Source organism: Bubalus kerabau, chromosome 1 (genome assembly GCF_029407905.1).
Source record: "Bubalus kerabau isolate K-KA32 ecotype Philippines breed swamp buffalo chromosome 1, PCC_UOA_SB_1v2, whole genome shotgun sequence".
Taxonomy (NCBI): domain Eukaryota; kingdom Metazoa; phylum Chordata; class Mammalia; order Artiodactyla; family Bovidae; genus Bubalus; species Bubalus kerabau.
The window spans coordinates 149,320,689-149,348,219 of NC_073624.1; the positions used below are offsets into that span (position 1 = coordinate 149,320,689).

Genomic DNA, 27,531 nt, shown 5'->3' on the forward strand with positions numbered 1-27,531 from the left:
TATCTGGAGCTCCAAGTGCCTGGCTGTGCGCTCCTCTGCAAGTGGCCTTCAACATAAGGCTGTGCAACTTGTGTGAGTCTGGGTCTGGCTCCCTACCCGGAGTTTCTGTGTGTCTGTCTGTCTGGCCGGCTGCCCAGCTGTCTGCCTGCCCTGGCCAAATCACAGGGACTTTTGGGTTAGTCATTGTTTCAGATGACCCAGACCTGAGTGCTGGGAGATAGTTGGAAGCTGACTGTCAGTGCAAGAGTGAAGTCTTTGTTTTGCCTAAGAGTCAAGGCAGCCCCTCCAAGTAGGGTGGGGCTCTCAGGGCTAGTGTCCTGGTCTTCCCCATCCCCGATCCAGTTCCTCTGTTCCCTTGCTGCACGCCAGGATACGGAGCCCAAAGCCTGCTGTAGTCCTGTTGAGGGCCCTCAGATGTGTGCACTAACGTTGAGAGCCACTCTTGAGGGCAGGGCTGAGGAGGGGCCGGGGGGAGTGAAGGTGCAAGAACCCCAGTGAGCTGGGACACCCCTCATTTTGTGGATCGCCCTCGCCACTCTCAGGGCTGACAGACATCTTTAGGTGTCCATCCCCCTGTCGCAGGCAGCCTTGTGCCCCCAACACACACAGTGTGGCCACCCTGGCCGTCCACCCCTGCCAGGCAGGGGGCTTGAGGGAGTGGAGAGAAAGACTAGCCAGACTCAGAGTCAACCAACCTGGCTCCAAAAGGCCCTGGGAGGGCCTCGCTAGGTGCTGACCTCTGGTTCCCAGGCCAGAGAGAGCCCAGGGGCAGGGTACAGCCTTGAATGTGAGTGGCTGGGGTAGGAGTGAGGCCAAGGCTGAGTAGGGGGCTCAGGCAGGCCGGCGGCAGTGCAGACAGAGCCAGCTTGGCGGCGGCATGTGCTCCAGGGAGTCAGGGGCCCTGGTGTTCCGGCCAGCCTGATCCCGATACAATAATAGAAGGTCAGCTGTGTTTATTTGAAACGATGGGCTCACAGGATTGTTATGTTACCCGAAAGAAAGACAGCATCCCCCAGCAGCAAAGACAACACAACTGCAGCCGCTTTGACAGTGTGCCGTTAGCTCTGAGCGTGGGGCAGGGAGAAGGGAGGGGCTCTGCCCTTGAGTCCAACCCAGGAAGAGGGAGCCAGCAGGGATGGAAGGCTCCAGCACACCTTGGCCACAGGCTGCAGAGAAACCCAGGGTTATGACTGCGCCAGGGTATAACAAGTCAGGCTGGGTGAGAGTGGAGTTGGATCCAGCTGATGGGCAGGGCAAGGCAGCTGGCACCTTCCATTCATCTGGAAGTGGGTAGGAAAGCAGGGTGTTTCTCGGGTAGGGGGGCTGTTGTCTTTCTGAGGGGTCTGCAGGCCTGAGGCGGGTGGCAGGCCTCCCAGCCCATGAGATACATGATCCAGGTGGTCTGAGCCTCTGTGCCAGCCTGCAGCATCCCCAGGGAGAGAGGGGTAGGCCAGGTGGACAGGGGGTGTCTGGGGTGCCCTGGGAGTGGGAGCTGGTATCTGATCCTGGCACTCACTCTTCCCATTGCCCTGTCTCCCCTCAACCCCCTACCCCTTACCCCACCCCAGGAGCACCTAAGTGGCTCTCTAGCAGCTCTGCGCTCCAACCAGATAATTATTCTGAAGGTTTGTAGGTTCTGGAAGGTCTCTGGGCCCCTCTGGTGAGAGGCTCCATGGACACAGAGCCCAACGTTGCACATCCCCAGGCCCCAGTGAGAAGGCTGGGGCTCCTCGCGAAGCAGCTACCCACGAAGGTGGCAATGACCCAGAAAGGCCGTGACTGGGCCCCCAGGTCCCTGGCTGGGTGCATCCTCAGCCCAAACAGCCCTTGCTTCCTAATGCTCCTCCCAGCCACCTTGTGCGAGCTACAATGCTTTCAGAAACAAGAGGTGGATTATATGCCCTCTGTTTTCACATGGGTTCTAACCTCTTCCTAAAGCTGTGGGTGCTCAACTTCACTGGATAGAGAGACTGGAAACAGCCAGAATTTCCAGAAATGAAAATTGCATTAGCTAACATGATTGCCTCTCCCCGCCCCATCCCCCCAAAAGAGTGCTTGAACATGCCAGAGACGTCTTTGTCCAGCCTCGATGTTCCAAGCCCCCAGGTGAGACCTCAGTAGCACTTAGCTGGTGCCCACACTGGTCACACCCTCCTGCTCAGCCCCCGGGAGCCAGGCTCGGCTCTGCCCTTGACCATCTTCCGCAGATTCACTGACACCAGCCCTTCTCGTCCAGCTGAAAAAAGAACCCAGGGGTGGCCGCCCACCAGCCTGGCTTCAAGTACCAATTTAGGCTGATCCTGTGGCTCCCAAATCAGAGCCTCAGAGTCTGTACCCCTCAGCCCTGCAGCCTCTGTCCACGACCAGGGACCCGTGGGCCTGGCAGTGCAACGCTGGGCCGTGTGTCAGGGGGCCTCTGCGGCCCGGCTTGGCTATGGAGGGCAGGCCTGGCCGGGGAGGCCCCTCCCCACTGGGGATTGCTGCTGCCAACACCCCGAGGGCTTGCCTCCTTCCAGGGATGGGGTGCCTTCCAAGGGCAAGCTCAGCACTGCACCCACAAGCCTCGAGCGGCCCGTCCATGCCCTCCCTTCAATGCCTTACGCCCGCTAATCTCTCTTCTCTCTTCCTTTCCTCCCTCCTTCTCGGCCACCCTGCCTTCCTGGCGGACTTTCGACCCTCCTGAACACCTGCGATCTTTGGCCTCTGCCCTCTGGCCTTCCAACTCATCTTTCTCCTCAGCTGCTGCCTCTCCTCAATTCAGTGCGGCTGGCTCCACCCCCAGTCATTAAAAGGCGGACCTTCCAGGTAGACACCTCCCTTGGCCAGACCACACGGGGCTTCCCAGGGGCTGGCGAGTCTCTGGGCCCTGACGAGCCAGCTGGGGCAGTGACAGCGAAGGTCGCTCAGTCGTGTCTGACTCTGTGCGACGCCATGGACTGTAGCCCACCAGGCTCCTCTGCCCATGGGATTTCCCAGGCAAGAATACTAGAGAGGGTGGCCATTCCCTTCTCCAGGGGATCTTCCTGACCTAGGGATCGAACCTGGGTCTCCTGCATTACAGGCAGATTCTTTACCATCTTAGCCACCGGGGCTGTTGGCAAAAGCAGAATCTCACTGCACTCCCGTTACATTAAATTAGACAAAGCTGGACCTACAAATGCCATACACGTGGAAATGCACAACACCCAGGCCCAGCAGCTTCAACCACCATCTCACTGTTACTGCTCACAACAGCCAGCAAAGCAGCCGCCACTGTGTGCCAGGCACCAGGCTATGCGTTTTCCAGCCTGCTTTCATTTACATTCTCACAATGGTTGTATGAGTTAGGCATGATCATCCTTGTTTCACAGATGAGCAAATCAGGCTCAGAAACGTTAAGTAAGTTGCCTGAGGTCACACAGCCTGTAAACTGCAGAGCACGCACATTCTCCGACTCTCACTAGTTATGCAATTTGGGGCAAGTTACTTCACCTTTCTGTGCCTCCGTTTTCTCATCTGTAAAATGAAAATAATAATGGTTCCTACTGTATAGGGTTATTGTGTATGCAGAGCACTGGGAATACTTCCTGGCAGAGTTTAAGCGCTGAAGTTAAATTGAGGCTCAGAGAGGTGAATTTGTACCCAAGGTGGCCCAAACAGCCAGAGACAGAACTGGCAGTCGGGTCTTCAGACCCCACACCCAGGGCTCTCTCAGTTGGACCTACACCCTTTATATTTAGAAATACAGATTGCTTAGCATCCTATCACTTGTAACCTGAGTTTGAGAAGCGAGGGAATTTGCAGAGGAAATGTAGCCCACAACCGACAGGTGTAATCATTGTGAGCAACTGCTTCCTTCTTCCTGCCTTACTAAGCCAAGGAGGCTGGGATAGGACCAGATCTCAAAGAACAAAGAGCAAGAGACCACAGACCCAGGGATCTAGGCAAAGGCATTGCAGCTTGATGCCAGGCCAGGAATTCCATGGCTGCTACCCGCACCCCTAGCCTTGCTCACACTGGGGGTCAGAGGTGACCCCCAAGGTCGCAGGAGTGCTGGAAGTGGCAGGGCTCTAAGATGCTCTCTGAAAGCCTGATAGCAGGGCCTGGAGCCACCATCTGGCCTGACTTAGGAGCCCAGGAGCCTGAATGTTCAGGCATCTGATTGAACAAGGCTGAAAAATCACTCCACTTAATGGCTAAAAATACAGAGGGACACGTGACACGTATGCTACCCAAGCCTCCATATCCCGTTACACCAGCCAAATCCTCGAGAGCCTCCACGTGCTCCGAGCGCTTACCCAACGCCTGGTTATTCAGGGGGCTCACTGGCAGCTCAGAGAAGCACCAGGCCCACCCCACTCTCGGCCACCCCTACCCATGTCGGACTCCGTTTCAGGAGAGCTGAGTCCTTGCTCCCAGAGTGGCCATTTGCCTCGGCCCCTCACCCACCTCCTGGCCCTAGTTGCACTGAGTGCTGTGTGTTGAGCCCTTGCTGGGCTCCAGGCTCTGCTGGGAGAATTCTACACGGCTTATCCCATGTAATCCCACACCGGCCACCAGGAGTGGAACTGGCATCCTCATCTCCACCCTACAGAAGAAACTGAGCAGGGCCGAGGCATGCTACTGCCTCCCTTTTCAAGAGCAGGAGGAGGATACGCCAGAGCTTTCTGTGCTGCCCCGACCTGATTTCTAAAGTAGAGAGAGAATAGGGACCCCTGTCTTTCCTGCTGCAGATTCTGCCTTGAGAATAAGGTTTTTATTCTGTCGGCCACCGTGGGACACAAAAAGCCTTGTCCATTTCCAATCAATAAACCAATATTGATTTCACAGGCTCTGCAAGATGCTTAAACATTGGGTTTAACATTAGTTGAAAAAAATGATGTGTTTAGCAGATGGCATTGAAGGTCATTGCCAAAGTGCAGAAATTTGGATGGTGAGCAGTTTTTGCTGGGGGCTTATTTGGAATGAATAGAAAAGTCTAGAGTTCTGGGTTTTGATTGCAGTTCCCCCCAAATTCTCCGTGTGACCTTAGTCAGGGTGTGCAACTTCTCTGAGCCTCCATTTTCTCTTCTGTAAAATGGGACTTGTGACCCATCTCTGCAGCTGCCTTCTCCACCACGGACTCTCCGAGCCCTTAAGTGGATTCTTAGAGGGTGTGGCAGGATGTAGCTCAGGCCAAGAGTGGCATTGCTGGTGGCCTCTGTCGTAGGATATCCCATTGGAGAGACGGTTCAAGCGGATGCTGCTAAAATCTGAGTTCCCGTTCTGAGGTCGCGCACTCCTATTTATAATATGGGGTTTGCAGCAAGCATCATCAGGCCCCTTTTCTATGTACAGTGTCATAAAGGATTACTGAGATCACACGGAGAAGGGCGGGCTGGCCTGCAGTCTGGCCACCTGAGTCTCCTGCATCCCAGCCTGGAGCACTCACACCTGCCAGACTGTCCTACTCGAGTCTGTCTGCAGGGCTGGACCCCTCAGCAAGAGCTGAACCCAGAACCTCCCCGGAGAGGTCACGGAGAAAGCAACCTAACGACACTGGTCTGCATAGATTGAGGATGACACGGGCTGGCCCCCAACCCCGAGAGCTGGGTCACGTGGACCAGGCTGTCTCCTCCTCCTCGTGATCCCACCCCTACCTCCCTGGGCTCTGGGTCCACCCTGGGCACCTGCATGGGGTGGGGTGACAAAGGCTTCAGGATAAGGAAAAAGAATAGTAATAGCGACTCCAGAAAGGCACGAAGCACATTACACCTTCAAAACTCAACCAAACAAAGGGCTGCAAACTCAACTGTCCTCTGAGGTCAGGCACAGATCACACAAGTGATAAAGCAGGCTGCACACAGAATGGTTTGGACAGGTGCGGCCTGAGGGACCCGGAGAGCCCAGCTGATGGGGCCCCCGAGGAATGTGGGTCTAGCTGGCCCAGGCTCCATTTTTTCAGCAGAAGCTACCAAGCCATATATATATATATATATATATATATATATATATATATATATGTATTTTTTTTTTTTTTTTTTTTTTTTACATAAAATCTCTTGCCCAATTGTTTGGTGAGCTAAGCAAAATTCTGTGGCCTCTGACCTAAGGACTCCGTTGATCCTCTGGGCCAGATAATCAAAGACGGCAAAATGTGACAGGAAACAAGGAAAGGCTGTTCTCATCTGACGGCTGGGAGGCCAGGGCACGGAGATGGTGGGCTCGTCACATGCAGGGAGGCGTCGAGGCAGGCCGTGGCCGCCGGCCACCTCGGCTGGACCCTGGTCATCCGAGCAACCTGGGAACAGGACTTCGGCTGGGCCGGGGGGCACTCACCCGTTCCTCTGCCTCTGCCACCACAGTGGGGCTGTGCCCTGGGGACCAACAGCTCATGCAGCAAATCCTCTCTGGAAGCCTCTCCTCTGGAGGCCTAAGGTCTTGGCCACCTCCTCACCGCCACCGGCCTCTGCATGCGTCACCACCACCGCACCGTCACGCCACGCCACTGCCGCCTCCCCCAGAGCCCACGGCAGGGCCTCACCGGGTGCATGGCACTGGGGCGGGACGGTTCCGCAGCCCAGGGCTCTCTCTCTGACACTTGTTTCCACCAACCTCAGGGTGAACAGGGCCAGGCTGGCATCCAAGGCCCACCAGGGCCACCAGGCCCTCCCGGACCGAGTGGACCTCTGGGGCACCCAGGACTGCCAGGGCCCATGGGGCCACCAGTAAGTACCCCTCCTGCTTCCCACCAGCTCCTCTCCTTCAAGATTCATCCCCTGAATTCTCTGGAAGTTTGGGAACTGGGTAACCGATGGGACTCTGGGCCCCCGCTGAAAGGGCAGAAGCACATTGGCAAGGCTGCGGGACGTGGCTGGCCCTGTGCCTGTGGGAGCTGCCCATCCCGTCACGCTCAGCAGTTGCTCTCTGGTTCTGAAAACATGTAATGGGACCATGTGTTTCACTTCAGCCACTGCCTCCCAGGGGGGAAACCATGAGCAGGCCTGTCTCTCCCAGCCTCAGGAGAGAGGAGCTTGGAGAGAAAGTTCCCGGGACCACTCTGATGGATGTCCCCTGCCCCCTGGGCTTAGGAAAACTCGAGTTGGGACAATGTGTCCTAAAGGAGATAGCAAGGGGGCATCTGATGGCCTAACAGACACGCCTTTGCTGGTGTGTGTGGATTTCCCACTCCCAGGCCACCTTCCAACCAAGTTACACACCCAGTCGGGCAAAAGGACCCTGCCTCGAGCCTGGGGATTGGACCACTGCCAGGAGGGGCCCAGGGAAGCCAACAGACACCCCTCTGGGCAAGACCACACTCAGGCAATAGGTCAGTCCCAGTGTCCACCGGGTCATCTGCTTACAAGCTCTAGCCAAGCCCCAACTCTTTCTCAGCCCTATTTCATGCAAGAAAGCACCAAGGCAGAGTAACTCAGAAAACCCTGGACTTCTTCTTTAGAGAAAATGCATCTCTACCCAGAGCTAAGACCAACGTCAGCAGTTATTAGAGGCAGAGGGATTAAGGACACAGTCTGTTTGATAATGTTTTTTCCACTTGGCTTTTTTTTTTTTAAGTGTTTTTCTTTCTTATGACAAAAGCATCATATATCCATTGTGAAAAATTTGGAACATAGACGAAGAAAAAGTTTTAAACTGTCTGCTTTCCCATATCCAGGGTTCCCCATCATTAACGCTGGGGAGAGTCCTTTCCATTTTTCTCCTTAGACTTCTTGGCACATAAACGTTTTTCAGGTTGGTGATGTTTTGAATAACATAACACTTTGTATCCTGTTATTCTTTTCACTTAATCTCATACACCGTGCCCTTTCTTATGTCAGGAGTCTCCCATGATACAGATTTTAGGACTGCTGGGTCTCTTTACAATGTAGTTAATGGGTTCCCTTCTGTAATGCTGCTACTGCTGCTAAGTTGTTTCAGTCGTGTCCAACTCTGTGCGACCCCATAGATGGCAGCCCACCAGGCTCTGCCGTCCCTGGGATTCTCCAGGCAAGAACACTGGAGTGGGTTGCCATTTCCTTCTCCAATGCATGAAAGCAAAAAGTGAAAATGAAGTAGCTCAGTCGTGTCCGACTCTTCGCGACCCCATGGACTACAGCCTACCAGGCTCCTCCATCCATGGGATTCTCCAGGCAAGAGTACTGGAGTGGGGTGCCATTGCCTTCTGTAATATACATCCTTAAACATAAATGTGTGTGCACATCTCCGATGCTTTCATTGCAATAGATTCCCAAAAGTGGAATTACTGGGTCAGGGGTGCCCCTGTCAAGTAGCCCACAATGAGTATGACCACATTCCAGGTCACTTGGCTTCACACCTGGGCCCTCGGTTACCCCGGCTTCTAAGGCTAAGGTTCCATGTAGAGTCCCCCTAGGCTGGGTCCAGCAGCCAGCTTGACCAGAAGGCAGCATAGCAGCGTGAAAACCTACCTTTCTGGGAGAGCCAGCTCTCCTGCTCAGCTTGATCCCTATAACGGATTTTAAATATTTCCATGATTTCTCCCCATAACCCTGGGGAGGGAAGTTAGTCTCACTTCCATGGATTGATGGGTGGAAAAGCAGAAAACCTAAAAGGAAGTAGAATTTAGAGAACTGAACCAAACAAACCAAGCCAAGAAAATAAACCAAAATTTTAAAAAGTGCTCAAAATCCACTTCTTTCCTGACGGCCCTCACCCATACACACTGGGCTCCCGATCACTGAACCCAAGCCAGGCTGTTTTCTTTGTTAGGTTGTTTATAAAGAAAAAAAACCAGAATGCATGTTTTGAAACCAATTGAAATAGGCCAGACTCAGGCATCATGGTTTTCTCCAGCCAGTGTTTGCCAGGCAGACCCACGCCCGAGACCACGCTGGAGCCTGCCTTCCCTTTCCTCTCCCTCGGGCTCCTGCAGGGCTTGCACCACTTCCCCCAGCTGGCTCCTGTGGTCACAGCGCCCCGGGGTGGGGAATGGAGACAGAGGGCTCCCCTGCAAGCTGGCAGGGCCAGAGGCAAAACCCAAGCTCTGCTGGGCAAGGTCAGCTTTCCAGGGAGCGGCTCTAGTTAGGAGGTGGGTGGGTGGGGACCTGGACCAAACACACTATCAATTTCGCATGATGCCATTGACCTATTTTACAGCGGGCCAGCACAGCAGAGATGCCCGAGGCGCCCATGTGGCTCCACAGAGGGACATGAGCTTGTTGTCCCCACGTGCCCTGAGCAGGTTTCAGATGCCCTTTGAGGACCCTCTTAATCTGTTCTCCAGCGCATCCAGAACCCGTTACAACCTCCACTGTAAACAGTGTGTGCGTCCTGCTCAGTCGTGCCCGACTCTTTGCAACCCCATGGACTGTAGCTGCCAGATTCCTCAGTCCATGGGATTTCCCAGGCAAGAATACTTGAATGGTTGCCATTTCCTACTCCAGGGGATCTTCCCGACCCAGGGATCGAACCCGTGTCTCTTACATCTCCTGCACTGGCAGGAAGATTCTTTACCAACTGCACCATCTAAGTGTGTTTAGCCCTCACCATTTGCCAGTGGAATCCATCTCCACTCACCTTTCTTATTGCTTCTGCAGGGCTTACCTGGGCCTCCTGGACCAAAGGTGAGGGTCCTTCTGGGTGATGCATCGAGTGGGTGGGAAAGTTCCCTGGTGGGTAGGGGGTGGCACGCTGACAGGTACTGAGTAAGGGGCTGAGAGGGAATTGATCGGCTTCCACAAGGATTGCACTTTCGTGGGCTCAGGCCAAGCAAGTGCTGTGGCTGGTATGGAAGACACGGCCCTGCTCTCCAAACAGATCATGGTCCAAGTCCCAGGACATTATCACAATATCCCAGTAAAACAGTGGCTCCTAAGGGGCCAGAACTGGAAAGGACCTTAGAGGCCATCCAGTTCCTTTCGAAACCTTATCTGGAAGCCCACAGTGTCGAGTCTCCCTTTGAAGCTGGAGTCCCTGTGGCTCTAGGAAAGAGAAGTTGCAAAGCACTGATCCAGCCAGTCATTTCACAAATGCAGAAGCTGGAGTCCTGGGGCACATGACTTGTCCAGGTGCCACAGAGAGCCTGTGGTGGAACCAGAACTGACCCTCAGGGGTCCTGTGCCCCTGCCGAGTCAACACGTCCCTCCTCTCTCAGCCTCTGCAAGACAAGGACTGGTTCTGAAAAGTCAAACAGTCCCTGCTATTGTTCCAAGGTTGGCTGGAGGTGGAGGTCAGAGGATTTGGAGTCATTGGAAAGAAGAGGGATGGTAATGTGGAGGAGGGGGTGCAGTAAGAAAACTCCTCTAATGGCCTTATCTTGGTTCCCCTCAGGGAGACCCAGGGATCCAGGGCTACCACGGCCGGAAGGTAAGAAGGAGGGGAAGGGAGGACCCGCTCCCCACCAGGTGACAATCCATGTAGGGCTTCGCCACAGTGTACACAGGGTCTGGACTTGGTCCGTACATGCTTTTGCACACACATCAGCAGGGGCCTCAAAACTCTTGAATTTAAGTGATCAGGGGCTTTGTGTCTCCACTGAGGAAGCAGAAGACTCAGAGAAGGAAGGGCCTTGGGCAAGTCAGTGGCCCTGCTGGACCTCAGGCCAGGAATGTGTCCCCTGCCAACCTGACTGGCCGTGTCTGCACAGAGGCAGACCAGGTTCTCACCCGCCCCCTGAGGGCCTAGTAAGTGGGGACCAGGCAGAGCTCCTGAGTATGGTAGGGGATATGGACAGTCCCAACTCTGCTGTCTGGCCACTCACAGGCCAAAGAGACAGGATTCCTACACAAATAACCCTAGTGAAGGCAATTGCATTAACCACTACCATCCCAAAGCGCCGTGTCAGTATTGGGGCAGGGGGTTCAGGGAAATTCATTCTAGGTTGGGAGGATCTCGGGAAGTCGTCTGAGAGAGGACGGCCTCTGAGTTCAATCCTAGTGAATGGGTAAGTGTATCAGTTATCTATTGCAGTGTAACGAACCATCCCAAACTTACTGTCTTAAAACAATTCTTTCTCAGGATTCTGTGGCTTGGCCAGCTGTCTCCTGGGGGCTCACTCACGCAGTCACATGGGATGATGGCTGGAGAGGCCAGGAGGCCAAGACAGCCTCGTCCGCACGCCTGGGGCTGGTGCTAGCTGCGGCCTGGGCTCCTCTGTTCTCCTCCACGTGGCCTCCCAGCCCCTAGTGTAGGGCGGATGGATTTCCTCACAGCATGGCAGGCCCAGGTCAGCCTTCAAAACAGGCGAGTCCTAATGCACAAGTGCTTTTCAAAAAGCATCTCTTGCATCACATTTTCTGAGGTCCTGTTGGTCAAAGCAAGTAACGCAGCATTCAAGTCAGTGGGGCGGGAGGACTCAGCCCCTTGTTCTTCTTGTGGGAGGGTGGCAAAGCCTTTGTGACCATCTTTAATCTACCACTGTGCTCCTTCAAGCAGCAGATTTCAAGGGAAATGGCATTTTAGACAGGGAAACAATTGAGCCAAGGCCCAGAGATGGTCATTACAATAACTTTAATAATGTGAAAATAATTTTAACACTATGCACCACTTACTGAATGTCTCCTGTGTGCCAGGCTGGCCTTCAATGGGACCTGCATTATATCTAATCCTAGGAGGCTGGTACGCTTCTTCTCCTATTTAACAGATGAGGAAACTGAGGTACAACCTAAGTGGCTCATAAGCGGCAAAGCAGGAATTCAAGTCCAGGTCACGGCCCTTCCCATGATGCCATGCATCATAAGGAGCCCATCCCACCCTCCAGGCCCCAGCTGGGAGGCTCTGGCGCCTTCCAGGGGAAGAAAAGAGACAGGAGAGAAAGGCAGGACGAGGAAGGGGAGGATTCTGGAAAGGGAAGAATCAGCTCTGGAGAAGCACATTCCACAGGCTCTGTAGCTCTGTAATCCGACAGGGGCCTTCACCGCGTTGTTTTATGGGTGCTTGGTGGGTGAAATGGCAAGACCCGAGAGATCTTTCATTAGTTCTGCATAAACTGTGAAGTTTGTACTGTGTCAGGAAGTGGAAATTACAGCCCCCGAGGTTGCTTCCATCCCCTTATGCAGACTTGCAAAATTTACTGCCTCCCGCTGCAGCACAGGGTCGGCTTTCCCATTAGCAGCCAGACCAGCTCTTTCAAGCTGTGAAGAAACTTCAGGGCAGCAGTTTCCCCTGGGGTCATGGGGATGCTCACAGCTGGCATCCCTACCATGGCAGGCATCTGCATTCCCCTGCCAACTGGAAGTCTGGTTCATTCAGAAAGGAGGTTGGCGGGGGCAGTCTGTTGCCCTGAGGATAGAGAGGCGTCAGCTTGGGGCTAGGGTGTCATGATGGTACAGGGCCTGGTTCCATGACTGTGGCCATTCTGGGTGAAGTTTGTGGGAGGAATCGTTCAGCCCTGACTGTGTGGAATTTGCAGAGGAAATTAGCGTGGTCCTACTGACAGAGGGGCAGCCTCTGAACCCGGGGAAGCCTGCTCTGGAGAGAGAAGGCTCGGGGCTGCTAGAGGAGGCTCAGGGCTGCTGGAGAAAGCACAGATGCACTTCTTTTGCCTGACTAAGGATAAAGCAAGTGCTGATGGGTACCTTGAGAAGGAGGGAGCTCCCCGTCACCAGAGGCATTTAAGGAGAGGCTGGAAAACTATGGGTCTGTCATGTGTTAAGAGAAGCTTCTATAGCCGATGGGAGACTGGATTGAAATCCCTTCCTGCTCAGGGAAGCAGCAGCTTCCTAAGAACAGAGCTGGCTCCATCCCCCCTCGAGAGGAGCAGCCTCCCACCCCACCCTGGCTTTATGAGTCAGACCCCTCGAGTCTATGTCCAGGCCTTTCTTCATCCACATCCAGGGCTTGTCAGAAGCATCACCGCTCTTAGGTCTCCTGGGGTTCCGAGAAGGCCCTTCTCCTTCATGCTCAGCTCATGTTCCCCACGCTTTCTTTCTCTGTTGACCTGCCCCTGCCCTTTCACAACAGCCTCTTCTCATGGAATCCAGGGGGAGCTGTGAGGCTGCCGGCTTCTCTGCGTTTCTGGAAGGCTCCTGCCACCTCCTTTTCTCCCAGCCTGTCCTTGAGACTTCTCAGTAGGCGCTCCGGAGCCACCAGGTGGCCCTAGAACTCTCGGCTCTGTGCTGGCCCTCACTCTGCTGGGACCCTTGTCCTTTCATCACTGAAGCCACAGCCTCCTAGTCCAACAGAGGCCAGAGGGTGTGCACTGGAGACTGATGGCCAGCAGCAGAGCCCACCCCCAAGAGCTTAGGGGTCATTCCTCAAGGTCAGGTGATACTCAGGAGGCTACGAGTGCCTGTTCCCACTGCCTGAGCCCCAGTGATCACCATGCCCAGGCAGAAGTATTCTTCCCATCAGAATTCTTAGATGAAGAGTCCCTTTTCCATGAGATATTACTTTTCTCCTTAAAGTGTTTCATCCCATTTTTCAATTCTTGGATGAAGAATCTTGCCCAAGGACAAGGGCAGCAGTTACTTCACATCACTGGTTCAGCCAAAGTCCTTTTGCTCTGTCTCTCACTCATCTCATCTCACCTTGGCCCAGTAATTTGATGCATTATCCCCACTGTCAAGAGATGAGAAGCTCAGAGAGGTCAATACTCTGCCCAGCGTTGCACAAGTCAAGTGTTCGTCACTCAGTCGTGTCCAACTCTTTGCAACCCCGTGGACTGTAGTCTGCCAGGCTCCACTGTCCATGGAATTCTCCAGGCAAGAATACTGGAGTGGGTAGCCATTCCCTTCTCCAGGGGGATCTTCCTGACCCAGGGATTGAACCCAGGTCTCCTGCATTGCAGGCAGATTCTTTACTGTCTGAGCTACCAGGGAAGCCCCAACATTGCACAGCTAGTGATAATCATGCTGGGATTGGAATCTAGGTCTCATGAGTCTGAACCCAGGAACCAGTCTTCTTGCCCTAGTGCAGAAGGAAATGTCTGCTAGGGGGAGGCGGGGTGTCACCCCAGGCTAAGCCAACTGTGCAGACCACCCTCCCCTGTGGTTTCTCTGGGATGTGGAGGGGTAACCCTCTGGCTCTTTTCTTTTGTCCACCAAATCTCTTTTCTCTCTTCCCCTCTCTGCTCTCTGCCTAGAAAGAGGCCTAGAAGGAGGGACCCACACGAAGGGCAGCTTGGTCACAGATGCTGGGAAGACGAGAGTTTGCTCCCACCCAGCACCCTGTGCCACCCAATGGGGACATCGAGCTGGGACAGAGGCCACGGGATGCCCCGTGTGTTCAGGGTGTGAGGGGGCCCCACAGGGTAACAATGGACCCTCCACATCTGCTTCCATTACTCTGTCCTGGCGACTTGACACATACGCGGGGAGGCCTTTCAGTAAGGGAATTTAACTCTCAGCAAAGGCTTCTGGTCCTGTGAAGTTTGCTGTTGATTAGTTCCATCCACCACAGCTACCACCACCACCCGCCCCAGCAGCTCGTCCCAGCCTGGCATCCTCTCAAAGGCCGGCCAAGGCTGGCAGGACAGCATCTCCACCGGCTCCCGGGGATCACAGCCCAGTGTAGCCAGCAGGCTGGGTGCCGCCGCAGCCCCACTCACACCCAGCCCCGTGGCCTAGACACTGTGGGCATTGTTGTGCGCCCATGTGGTACCTATTTGATCCAAATTTATGGCACCAATCTCCTTTAAATGTGTTGCAAGACGCAAAATGTGTGTTTAAAGCATCACAACCTTGGCTCTCTTTCAAGAGGATTGATGAGTATTGTCAGACCGTGTATGGATCACAGAACCTGGTGAGAGCTTATCTCCAAGCACGTCAGAACTGGCCCGTCCATCTTGGCAGTAGCGGGGTGCCTTTGACACATGTGGCGGTCTGGGTGTTAAGCCTTGGGGTTTGCATGAAGGACCACAGCTGAGCACACATTCCCATCCTGCCAGCTCCGGGCTGTGTGTCTTCAGACCAGTGCAGGCAGGATGTGAGAACCTCGTGTTTAGTCAGCTTATAACTGAGGTCGCACCTCCTGGAGGCTGTGGGGCTCCAGGGAAAGAGGGACTCCCAGGGAAGGAGATCTGATGGGCCCTGTGGTCGGCTGGCTAGGGCGCTGGAGTGAGGGTGTGAGGAGCAGAAGGGCACCCACCCAGCCCATCTGCTCACCCTACCTCAGTCCTTCTACAAAAGGGCAGAATCATTCTGACCTGCCAGTCAGAGCAAAGCATCACGTGGGTGGACACACTTCTGAAGAATGATAACTAGAATTATTATATCTACCTTTCTGGGCCTTTTCGTGCCAGGCTGTATAGGGGCATTTTGCTTGCATCATCTCATCAGATCCTCATAACCGCCCTTTCAGGTAGGTTTTATTTTTATCCCCAATTTACAGTTGAGCAAACCGAGGTTCACAGAGGTGAATCCCCCTAGAGCCACAGCTACAAAGCAGTGAAGCCAGGTCTTTCTGGCCCCAAAGTCTTGTTCTGGATGACTGTACTACCTGGATTTTATGAGCCCAGGGGACCTATAATTTCCAATATCCCACCACCACTGCCTACTCCCATCTCCTCCACTAGAAGGAAAGAAGGAGGGAGCTGGCCTGTTTTCCTTCTTGTGAGAAGGTTGTGGCTGGATTCAGGCCCTCCTCCAAGTCTCCCAGGCTCTCTGTGAACATCTAAAGCAGAGAACTTGGGGGTACTTGGTGTATTTTATTCAAAGAACCAAAGAGGGGAGTGCTTTGCCCATTGGCACTGATTCTACCCGAATGCTTCCCCAGAGAGCTGACCTGGTCCTGCGACCTCCAATAAAGCCAGAAGAAGGCCGTCTGAGCTGTGCACCCCAGCGGAGAAAACTCCTAAAACTTCCCTGCATCCCCTGACTCCCAGAGGACCTGGGCAACCCTAGGCTCCATGCCATGCTGACGTGCAGCAGAGCATGCCCTGCAGATGGAAGCTGTAGAGGCAGACGGGGGACAGCACTTGCTTTCAAAGCCAGGAATTCTTGGGGGGGGGGGGCATCCAGGCCATTTCAGTTAAAGCAGATCAGGGAGCTGAGACATGGGCCCCACATCTGAGGCCTCGTGGGGGCTGACAGCCCTCCTGCTCCGCCTGCCTTCAGCCCCCAGCCTGTGCTCTCTGCCCCCTGTTTCTCCTGCACTCCCAAGTCCCCAGATTAATTAGAGCTGACTTTTCTTTTTGGAACTAACTACAAAATCAACCGATCTCAAATCGAGATTACAACCCAGCCGCCCTTCCAAAGCCCTGGCCTTCGATGGGGCGCCTGACCCCGGTAATTCCCTGGATCACTTCCTGCCGGCCCTAATTACCGGACGACCTGGCGTTTCCGTGGCCCCAGGCCTCTCCAGTCTGGAGCTGGCTCTGGTGGCGGCAAGAAGAGGGAGCCGAGCTGCCCTTCTCCCGGAAGGGAGCCCTGGGAACTCTTTAGGGGAGAGAAGGACATTAGCTCTCCTCACCCGGCTTTTCCAGCCCAGGAAAGGGCCCTGGTCCAGACTTAAGGCCTGAGTCACCTGCTGGCCTCCCCCAAGTCCTCCCCACACTTCTCCCCTGCAGAGAACAAAGCGTCTGTGTGGAGCTGCTCTGGCCCAGGCCGCCCCCCCGCCCCAACCCGCAGCAGGAGCCTCACGTTAGGGAGGTCTGTTCGTTTCCCCCTGCTTCTCTGGCCTGACCTTTGCTCGGCTGGGGAACTGACCTGGAAGCCCCCTACCTCTTGCCTCCTTTGCCAAGTCCCTGCCCTGTTTGTTCAACAAACAGTAAATCACCAATTAAGAGAGCAGAACACGACTGGTTTGTGCTCCAAGGAGCTTGCTTCCATCCCATCATCTGGGCAAAGGATGGGTCCTCCCACCTGGAAACAGAACCAGAATACAGAACCTACTGATGCTTGGCAGGTGCTCCAGGCAGGGGCAGCAGGAGTCAGTGGCATCCTAAAAGTGGGGGCTGGGACGGCCTTCAGGGTCATTCAGGGCAGCCCCCTGTCTACCCACGTGAGCTCACCCAGCACTTTCTTAGTCACCAAGACCAGAATCCACCCCTTGCAGGCCAGCCATCCAGCATCCTTGATTCTGGGAACCAAGGTTAGAAGATCCAGCCTTTCCCAGGCCTGGCTCCACAGCATCAGCCACCACTCTTGCTCCGGGCATCTGGGGCAAGACCCTTTGTAATGCTTGGAGCACCCACTTCCCCAGCCCCCCTGGGGGAGCCTCCAGGCTCCCTGCTCAGAGGACAAGAGGTGCAGGAGATAAATTGGGGCCCTTGGGTTTTGGCAAACTATGAGAGCTCTCTACCCAGCTAAGATGTTAGTGAGTTAGTGGATCTAAATTCAGCACAATTCCAAACTTAAACCTTTTAAACAAACAAACAAAAAACTTTCATGTAGGAAAATGGGAACGAAGGAGCCTCTAGGTGTGCTCTTACAAAGACACGCCAAGAGGAAAAGCTCTGCGAACACACACGTGTCACTGTCCTCCCTTTAACAATGGCCCCGGAAACACTCCCCACTCCACACCCCCATCACCCTGCAGACGGATGCCCTTGCTCACAGCCACCCTGGAGTCCTTGATAATGACTCTCAGCCCGCTCTCACCTCTCCCATCGTCCAGAATCAGTGTTTTCTGGTGCAAGCTGAGTCCAGACCCTGGTTCAGAGGTCAGGCTGGGGTGAGCCCCCAGAGACAAACTCTGGAGAAGGAGACTGATGAGAGTGGAATGAGCCCGCGGGGTGGGGTCAGCCAGGGGCACCCAGGCTTCCTGCCTAGCAGAGGGGTGGGGGTGCGGGAGGCCCTGAGATGGGGATCAAGGGAGTCTGGGTCACTTGCAGAATTAAGAGACTTGACCCAGAGGGAGGGGAGGGGCAAAAGGTCAGCCATCCTAACGAGGAGACTGCCTCCTCCGAGGGGCCCAGATTTCCCTGGAGAGTGCGGTTGTATCTTCACAGACAAACCTTCAGGGTCTGAAGACAACCCCGGTGACATCAGACACCCTCACTCAGGTTTTGATCTGCACGGCGTGTGCGGAGATTGGGGACAGAAACCCAGCGATGGAGCGTGGGCAGACCCCAGCCTCCTCCCCTGCTGAGGCACCCCAGGCTGTGCTCTGGGGCAGGAGGAGGCCCCCCAGCCCCCTGTAGAACCACAGTTTTACTCAGAGCTAACATCCCCTGCCCCACGGAACCTTGCTCTGGGGCTGCCAACACACCCAGCGTCAGCTCCTCGGCTTGGTCCTCCCAGGAGCAGGAGTGAGTAGGAGGTGTCTAGTCCTCACTTTGCAGGATCCTGAAGCCAGAGAGAGAAAGTAACTTATCTAAGGTCACACGGACACCCAGCTCAGCTCTCTCACTGGAGGTGGGAAAGGTGAGGGCAGAAGCACGGAAGGAAAGCTGACAGAAAGATGGGAAGAGAAAGAACGGGCTTCAAACGGGAGATCCCTGAGTAGCCAGGGCTGCGCAAGCTGACCTCCCACCTGTACCCACCACCACCCCCAAGGGACTCTGTCTGGTGTCCCTCTGGGCTGAGTCAATCCAGTTGAGTTGTTTGGAATGGAAACTGGGGACTTCAGTTACCAGAATTCTGACGAAGTCCTATGGCGCCCTCTGCTGGCCATAGAGCAGAACTGTGGTCACAGGCCAGCCGGGCTCAGCCTTTTTCTCTGGTGTCAGTGGTTGAAGACAGCCCTGGACTGAGCACTGACCCCTCACCCCTCTGGGGCACAGACCTGAGGGCCCTCCAGAATAGAGGGCTTTGCCCTGCTTTTGGCCTGCTGCTAAGTCACTTCAGTCGTGTCCGATTCTGTGGGACCCCATAGCGGCAGCCCACCAGGCTCCCCCATCCCTGGGATTCTCCAGGCAAGAACGCTGGAGTGGGTTGCCATTGCCTTCTCCAATGCATGAAAGTGAAAAGTGAAAGTGAAGTCGCTCAGTCGTGTCCGACTCTTTGCGACCCCATGGACTGCAGCCTACCAGTCTCCTCTGTCCATGGGATTTTCCAGGCAAGAGTACTGGAGTGGGTTGCATTGCCTTCTCCAAGGTGTTTAATGGAAGCAACGGATGCTTGGGGTTGCCAAGCAATAAAAGCATCTGATCTTGGGGTTGGCTGAGAGAAATGGGTACCTAGGCTTTGGCAGACAAAAGACCTGTGTTCAAATCTCTGCTCTGCATGACCTTGACTATCGTACCTGGCCTTCCAGAGCTCACCTGTGGGACAGGAATAACATCCATTCCCACACTGACTGGAGGGAATTCCTAGAGATTGAACAGAGGATGGGTGTGACGGCTTCACTCAGTGCCAGACACAAACGCAGTAAATGGCTGAGCCTTTCTTTGCTCTTTCCCACAAGAGGGATTTTCCAGAATTTAGTGTCTGGGATGCAATCTTGTCTGTTGCAGTCGCTTCTGAGTCCAGCTCCACCACCCCTGACTGTGGGTCAGGGGTCCTGGTGGGGTCAGGGTGAGGGAGGGCTCCTGCATTGGAAGCTAAAATTTCTGGGCCTTTTGCAGAATTTAGAGACCTGGCCCAGAGAGGAAGGGATGCAGGCATCCCTGGCAGACGTGATTTGAACGGCTATTCCAAGCTTCCAGAGCAACCCCTCTCGCTGACACCCTCGAAGGCCATGCTTCAGGGCCGAGCCCTTGGGCCCTGAGTCTGGTCCTCTTCTCATCGTTTCTCTTGTTTCTTCCTGCAGGGAGAACGGGGCATGCCAGGGATGCCGGGCAAACACGGAGCAAAGGTACGCAGCTCTCCCAACTCCGCAGCAGCTCCCCAGCCTCAGTGCTCTCCCCTACCACCTCCTCCTTCTGCATCCTGTCCTCCCATGAAAACAGAGATGGGGTGCACATTTCTTCTCATCCTCTCCCCTTGCTGCCTGGCCTATTGTTCAGGCAGGCATGTTCCTTTTCGGCCCATGAACCATCACTCACCAGCAGCCTCCCAGCCTGCCCAGGCCTCCTCCTGGGCATCAGTGGGTCATAAAAAGAATTTCTCAGGTACCCTCAGCTCTGGCTGCAGTCCTGAGACCCATGTGGGAATCAGGATTCCCTAAAAATGGCATTCACTTGAAATTTACTAAGTGCTGTGCTTGGCAGCTTATTTACCTCAAAGTTGGTGATCTGGAGCTGATAAGGAAGTAGGGTTCACTCCCAGCTGCTCCCCAGTCCACTGGGACTTAGAACTAGAGGGCTCCCTTAGGGAGAGTCCCACAGGCAGCCTCAGGGGCCAGTGAGCTTAGTAAATTCAGCCACCTGCTGCTGTTCACTTCCCCGTGGCTCTCCTTCCCCCTCTTTCTCCTCCATCTCCTCCTCCTTCGTATCCCACCCATTCCACCCAGGGACGCCCCTCATCTAGCCCAGCTGGGGCTGCCTGCCATGGTGCCCTCTGAGTCTCCCAGGAGGGTCTAGAAGCCCAGGGAGCCTGGCTGAGCACAGAGGGTCTTTCTCAGGCCACTCTCTCTGAGCCGAGCTCAGCACCCCCTTCCCGGTGTACCTGGGTGGCAGCCCAACGTCTCCACGTCTCATGTCTGGCCACCTCTTCTGTGCACCGCCCCCCCTCCCCCCGCCAGGTGAGAACATCCCCATGCCTTTCCTTCTCTTGCCAGGGGGCTCCTGGAACCACTGTGGCCAGGATGAAGGTCAATGGACCTTGTAACTCAAGACCTGAGGGGGCATGATGGGAGGGGTGGAGAGAGGACAGAGTTGGGGTTTCAGGGGCTCAGTGGGTGGCCATTGGACCAAGGCAGGAGCAGACAGAATTCAGAACCGTTACCCTTAAAGCAATATGTATGCCAGATGCTCAGCTTGAACAACAGATGTTTAACTAAGCCGTGCAAGTGACTGGCAAAGGTTTACCAGTCTCAGCTGAAGGTCCCACCAGCCTGCCAATGTGAAAGGAGTCTAGTGCTTTGATTTACTCTCCAGAATTCAGCCGGTGGGCAGGAACACTTCCAAAGCAGAAATTCTCTATGTGGATCTCCTCCAGGTCATTTACAGGGACACAGCATCCAAAGCAAATGCCCCTTCCTTCCTCTCCCTCCTCCTGGGCTGCCTGCCTCTCACCTGCCACCGTCTCACCTCGGGGAAGAATAAGGAACAGTCCAGGAGGGGCCTGAGTCCGAGGCAGAAGAAAGACCTGAGCTGACCGGGCACTTCTGCCCCCAAATGCCTTCACTTCTCTGCTCCTGGCCTCACTCATCTGGCTCTCTCACATTCTTTACCAGAGTCTTCTTTTCTCCCACACAGGGTGAACCTGGGATCCCAGGAGCCAAGGTACTGATACAGAGGAAATGTTCCGGGCAGCCCAGAGCATCAGGCATGGGGTGGAGGTGGGAGGGGCTGCTGTTGTTTTGCTCCTGGTCCCCCGAGGCTGGTCCAGAGCTGGGGACATGACTGACCAGAGGAGAACCCACCACGGAGGGGCTTGCTGGTCAAGAATGTGCTGTAGATGCCTCGCGTCCCCCTCCCTGGATCCTGGCCCCGGCAACTGTCTGGTTTACATTCCCACCAGCTGCAGCGGGCGGCGACATGGTCCCCTACACCTGCAGGGCTCTGTCTCTCATCCAGTCCAATAAGAGGTGTAACGTGAGAAAAGTTTCCATGGCCAAAGACATTTGAGAAATAATGGAGTTTGAAACTGTTACAAAGACTTCGTTCCTGCAGGCCTTCTCAGAGCCTTTACTATGCTAAATATACATTGGGAAACCTTTTTGGGGGCTGCAGAGAATGAGCTGATTAGATAGCATCACTGACTCAATGGACATGAATTTGAGCAAATTCCGAGAGATAGTGAAGGATAGGGTAGTCTGGCATGCAGCAGTCCATGCGGTCACAAAGAGTCGGACAGGATTGAGCGACTAAACAAAACCAAAGGAACTTCTGCAGCATTTTCAAACTTTCTGACGAGGACAATCTTTTTTTAAGAGGTGTGTCTTAGGGGGCAGGTATTCTGGAAACACTCATCTATGATTACTGCCCCTCGTACCCCTCACCACTCCCACCCCACCCTCTTATCAGTGACTTTTTCTTCTTACCCCAAAGGGAGACCCAGGAGCAACAGGGAAGCCGGGGCCCCCAGGTTTGCCGGGAAAGAGGGGGCAGAGGGTAGGATACTGTGTCTCTGAGTGTGTGCTCCCTCCATCCTGGCCTCTCCTGGTCCCCCCACCGTTCCCACCCCCCGCCCCCATGGCTGTCATGCTGCTTGCAGTGTGCGGTGGGTGCACGTGTCCCCAGGAAGAAGGGAGTGCTGGCCAGGATGGCCTGCAGATCTTCGGAAATTCACACTCTAGGGCACAGCCTTTCTCCCTGAAAGCCATTGGGTGCCCAAGAGGAAAGCCTAGCAGAAGGAAGGAAGGTCCTCCCTGCCCCTGCTCCCATCACCCAGGATCTCAGCAGGGCAGTCCCACATCCTTCCCCTTAGACCACCCCCACCTCAGACAGGGATATGCCCCCACTAAAGCCGAAGGCACTGCCGGGCGAGCTGGGGCCTTAGGATTCATGTCCCCCTCATCACTGGGGCTTTTACCTGGCCCTCCTCCCCTCCCTGTGTGTGCGCCTAGTAGCTCAGTCGTGCCCAGCTCTTTGCAACCCCATGGATTGCAGCCCGCCAGGCTCCTCTGTCCATGGGGATTCTCCAGGCAAGAAGCCTGGAGTGGGTTGCTGTGCCCTCCTCTTGTTTTTCACATTTTCTACCCCAGGGCAGGTGGCAAGGGGATGACACCTAAAGACCTGATGCGACATCCTTCGTGTCGACCGCTGAAAAGTTCGTTGAGACAGCCGAGTGAATTATGAGCCCAGGGCCCTCAGTGTATATTATTACATATGAGAACCATCATGGGACTATAGCAAGTGGAGCTTCTCATGCTGGCCTGGAGGGGCACTCTCGAGGGGCCCTCCTGAAACAGGACGCTGTGAATCCAAGTGAAGTCTTTGTGACACAGAAGGAGGAACATCGGGAGAGCTGGGTGCTGCCCTGAGGGGGTTGTCCACAGTCACAGAGACCCAGACCCTTCATCTCTGCAATGAGAGCGGGGCTGTGGGACCTAAGTGACGGGCAAGAAAAAGTATTCTTTGGCAGTAGAATAGAGAAGGGTACTTGTTTACTGGGCTTCCCTGGTAGCTCAGCTGATAAAGAATCCACCTGCAATACAGGAAACCCCGGTTCGATCCCTGGGTCAGGAAGATCCACTGGAGAAGGGATAGGCTACGCACTCCAGTATTCTTGGTCTTGCCTGGTGGCTTAGATGATAAAGATGGTCAAGAATCCACCTGCAATGTGGGAGACCTGGGTTCGATCCCTGGGTTGGGAAGATCCCCCAGAGAAGGGAATGGCTACCCACTCCAATATTTTGGCCTGGAGAATTCCGTGGACTGTATAGTCCATGGGGTCACAAAGAGTCGGACACAACTGAGCGACTTTTGCTTGTTTACTAGGGCTGCCCTAACACAGGACCGCTGACTGGGTAACTTCAACAGCGAACATTGATTGGCCCACGGTGCTGAGGCCGGAAGTCTGAGATCAGGTGTCAGCAGGGTTGGACACCCTTCTGCGGGGTGTCCCGTGCCTCTCTCCTAGTTCCCAGTAGTTTGCTGGCATTCCTGGTCTTCCTCGGCTTGTTGAAGCATCACCCCAGTCTCTGCCTTTGTCTTCACATGGTGTTCTCCCCATATGCATGTCTGTGTTCAAAGTTCCCTTTTCTTTATAAGGGCACCGATCATACTGGATTAGGGGCCCACCCGATTCCAGGGTGACCTCATAATTTAGCTAATTACATCTCTAGTGGTCCAATTGCCAAGTAAGGTCACATTCTGAGATACTTGGAGTTAGGACTCCAGCATATGAATTTCATGAGACACAATTCAACCTGAGGTACATTTCTCAAAATATTCCTCCAAAGGAGAAGTTCTGGTATGATGGGTTTTGTCCTCCCTAGAGGCAGGGAGGTGGGCAGAAAGTTCTCCCTAAAGACCAGGAGCATCTAATTGCTAGACATTACAAACATGAGAAACAACAAAGCAGTTTTTAAAAAATAATGCCAAATATTGGCATTCTGAATGGCTCACATCTCCCTAGGAGACCCCCTAAAGGGACTCAATGCTCTTGGCTCCTCTCCCTCCATAAGTGCCAAGGGCCCCGCCCACACAGGACTGGGAGGACAATGATACCAGTGGGAAGTGTCCCAAGGAAGGAATCAGGTCCCTGATAGGGTCCAGCAGGAAGTGAGTCCTTCAGAGAACAGCCCAGGTAAGGGCAGGGAGGCAGGAGAGAAAAAAGTCAAGACCCTACGTTGGAGGGCTGGTGTCTTCGCCAACATACTAGAGAAACAGTTCCTAACCCAAACTGTCTGCATTTCCTCCACAGGGTGAGAAGGGGGCTGCGGGGTCCCCCGGGCCACTCGGCCTCTTGGGGCAGAAGGTGGGTAGCAACCAGCTCTGAATGGTGGGTTCTGTGTAGAGGTCCAGCATCCATCCCCACCCACATTTCCCACCCTGCACATTCACACGGGCCCCAGCATTACAGGGGTCCCTCCCAGATTGGGGAAAAGCGGTTGGAACACAGCTGGGTTCAGTCTTGGGGGACAGAAGCACGGGAAACCACATGGGAGGTCCTGACTGTCCCCAGAAACCCCCAAATTCAAATAATTTACTAGCTATGACTTGGTCTGATTTCTCTCCACCAGGTCTGAAAATGTAGTCTACAGTACGTGAGCTCCATAGACATTCCATTAAAAAAAAAAAAAAGAAATCAAAGAAGTTTGGCTCTATACAACAGCACCCTCAGAATTCTACTCAGTACTCTGTACTGGCCTATATGGGGAAAGAATCTGAAAAAGAGTGGATATATGTACATAAGTACATATGTATGTATATATAACTGAGTCACTTTACTGTATACCTGAACTGATACAAGTCAGCCATATGCCAATAAAAAACTTTAAATACATAAAGCAGACTCCTCAGAGAGTCATAAGCACCTTGGCCTGTCCGAGAGGCTTCCGGCACCCCGTGGTGAAGGAGCCTGGAAAGCTTCATTTCATTTTGCCTTTCCAACATTGCTTGGCCACCAGACCCCTTTTTGTTACATTCTGAAGATTCCCAACCTGCTGAAGGAGTGCTCCCTGAAACACACTTTGAGAAACCTCGATTCTGGTCCTGATGGGGTTCTTGTTCTAGCTTACACCTGTTCCACTTTAGTAACCAGTTCCATTCTCTCCTCACATCCCATAGCCAGGCTTCTGAAAGCCTCTGGTCCCCAGCCATGCTGGAGCCCACAGTTCCCCAACATTCAGCACAGACCAAGGGGCAGGCTGCTGTCTTCAGTCCTTTGAACTATGAGGAGAAAAAGGACAGAGACCAACCACCTCCCTCAAAGTTAGTGATGGTAACTCTACCTTCCACCCCCAGGGAGAAAAAGGCGATGCTGGCAACTCCATTGAAGGAGGCAGAGGGGAGCCCGGTCTCCCAGGGCCTCCTGGACCCCCAGGGCCAAAGGTGAGTATTTCCCTGGGATCAGTGCTCAATTCAAGTGCCTGTGGTCCTTATCCCTAGTCCATTTGGAGCACTCTGTATCCTGGGCACCTTGCCTTCTCTCCTCCCCTAAATGTGTGGTTGTTCCAGTGGATTCTAGAAGGTCCGAGCTCCTGGGACTGAGCTCCTACTTCCAAGCAGTGACCTTGACCCTCCAAAAGAGATGCCCTCTCTGGGGCAGATGGAAGTAGGAGCCATTGACTCAAATGGCTGTGATGTAACTGAGTCAAGGACCAATGGCTGCCAGGTCTTTGGATAATCAGAAAGGCCCGTAGCCTGGACACTGAATCAGCCACAGAGACTCCTGCCTCTCCCTGCTCCTCCGGTCCTAGGCCTCCTGGGGCCCCCTCCCCACATACCTAGGCCCTTCCCACTCGCCTCTGCCTCCCAGGCAGAACCTGGTGAGGTGAGTAAGTGTTCCAGGCTCCAAAATGACCTGCCTCCTACAGCCGGAAGTTCATGAGGGTCCATAGTTAGGGGCCTCAACAAGCTGGACACATGTGTGTTGACTAAGAACCGAGGAGGGCCTGGCAGCACAGAACTTAGAGGGAGAAAGGAATAGATCAGGAGGGCTGCTTGGAGGAGGTGGGCCTGGGCAGGACCCAAGGGTGGGGAAGTCAGACAGGTGGAATAGGGGGAGTTAGTAGATACGAGCAGACAAAGAGATAGAGCCCAGAGACACTTGCTACAACATGAATGGCTGGACCATCTCTTGCCCCCTGCGTGTCCTCATCCCATCTCTCTCCTGTTGCCCAGGGGGAAACTGGAGCAGATGGCCAGCCAGGCCCCCCAGGACAGCAAGGAGACAAGGTACAGAGGGCCTCGATCTAAGAGCAGGATGAGGGTCAGCTTGGGAGCTCAGAGGGAGAGAGAGTCTTGGCCGTCCCTGCCACTGGGCCCCCAGACACAGGGCTGACGGCCATGACTCCTGCCTGCCATCTCTTGTGGTCACCTTGGGCTTTGGGGAACTTCCTCTGAGATGGCGGCCAGGCACAGGGAGGCCTGGGGAATGCAGTGACCCAGAGTCCCCGCATCTACTATTTTCCAACCGCTGGTAAAGGCGGGCTCCATTCTCTCCAGCTCCTTCTGGGCACAGGTCAGCATGGTGTTGCTGTGGGCACTGCAAGACTGTGGGTGCGGGGAGGTGCTGGCTGCTATCTGGAGGTGACGCTCCCTGAGCTGACCAACTGAAGGGTCAGCAGAAGTTGAATTATATTAAAGGGTTTGTTTTCCCTTTGTTTTTACTTTCTGTCTTCCTTTTTAAAGCTGTGTTCAGTGTTCACATTTTCCCAGCTCAAGTATGGAACTGTGCTTCGCTTTTCACAACTTACACCACTTTTCGTTTATTCCCCACGGTTCTGTCCTGTTTCCAACAAGTACAAATCCTCCCCCACCCAACCTGCTCCAGGAGGCAGGGTGTTTCTAATCCCTCACCCTGGCCCCCCACGTTTCCTCCCACAGTTTGGGTCTTCCACCAGCAGACAGGAACCGCCGGGGCTCTCCACGGCAATTGGCGACCACCCAGGCAATCGGCACAAAGTTTCTGAACCCTTGCTCCTTGAGCAGGATGGGAACAGAGGGGCAGAGGGTCTGGTCTCTGCTCCCAAGGAGGTGGCTGACTTAGGGGACTAAAGAGAGGTGCCCAGGAAAACAAGGATAGAATCACCAACAGCTAATGCAGGACAGAAATAAGACCTTCCAGTGTGAAGCTGAAGGGAGCTCAGAGGGAGAGAAGCATGCGGGCTGGTGGAGGCACTTCCAAAGGGTGCACCCTGCATGAGCTGGAGCCCTGCGCCCTTCTGGCCTGGGCTGAGCTGAGCCTCCCGGCCCCTCCAGGGCCCCAACACACAGACTATCTGGGGACATCAGATTCTCTGTGCCCACTTTATGCCTATTTCACTTTAATTTTGTCCTGCAACAGGGGGAGCCTGGACCAGCTGGAGAACAGGGACCTACTGGCCCCAAGGTACGTGCATCTGTCATCCAGAGAATCAGGGCACCCCATCCCCGCTCCCTGGGGTCATGGTGTGAAATGGCTCGTCTGGGGCTCTCCGGGAAGAGCAGTCTGGCCGGCTGGGTTTTCTGGCTAGGATGCCTGACATTGCAGCCACAATCAGACTCAGCGTCCCCCAGGT

At 54.5% G+C, this 27,531-nt stretch overlaps 1 protein-coding gene across 1 annotated transcript in view; it reads left to right on the forward strand.

Annotated features, from left to right (window-relative positions):
- COL13A1 (collagen type XIII alpha 1 chain) overlaps nt 1–27,531 on the forward strand; it is a 75,405-nt gene that overhangs the window by 13,362 nt on the left and 34,512 nt on the right. The window contains exons 7-16 of the mRNA XM_055534900.1: nt 1,569–1,625; nt 6,579–6,686; nt 9,534–9,560; nt 10,267–10,302; nt 19,567–19,611; nt 21,116–21,142; nt 24,231–24,284; nt 25,274–25,360; nt 26,153–26,206; nt 27,318–27,362. Of these exons, the coding sequence (XP_055390875.1) occupies nt 1,569–1,625; nt 6,579–6,686; nt 9,534–9,560; nt 10,267–10,302; nt 19,567–19,611; nt 21,116–21,142; nt 24,231–24,284; nt 25,274–25,360; nt 26,153–26,206; nt 27,318–27,362 (540 nt within the window). The remainder of the gene's footprint in view (nt 1–1,568; nt 1,626–6,578; nt 6,687–9,533; nt 9,561–10,266; nt 10,303–19,566; nt 19,612–21,115; nt 21,143–24,230; nt 24,285–25,273; nt 25,361–26,152; nt 26,207–27,317; nt 27,363–27,531) is intronic.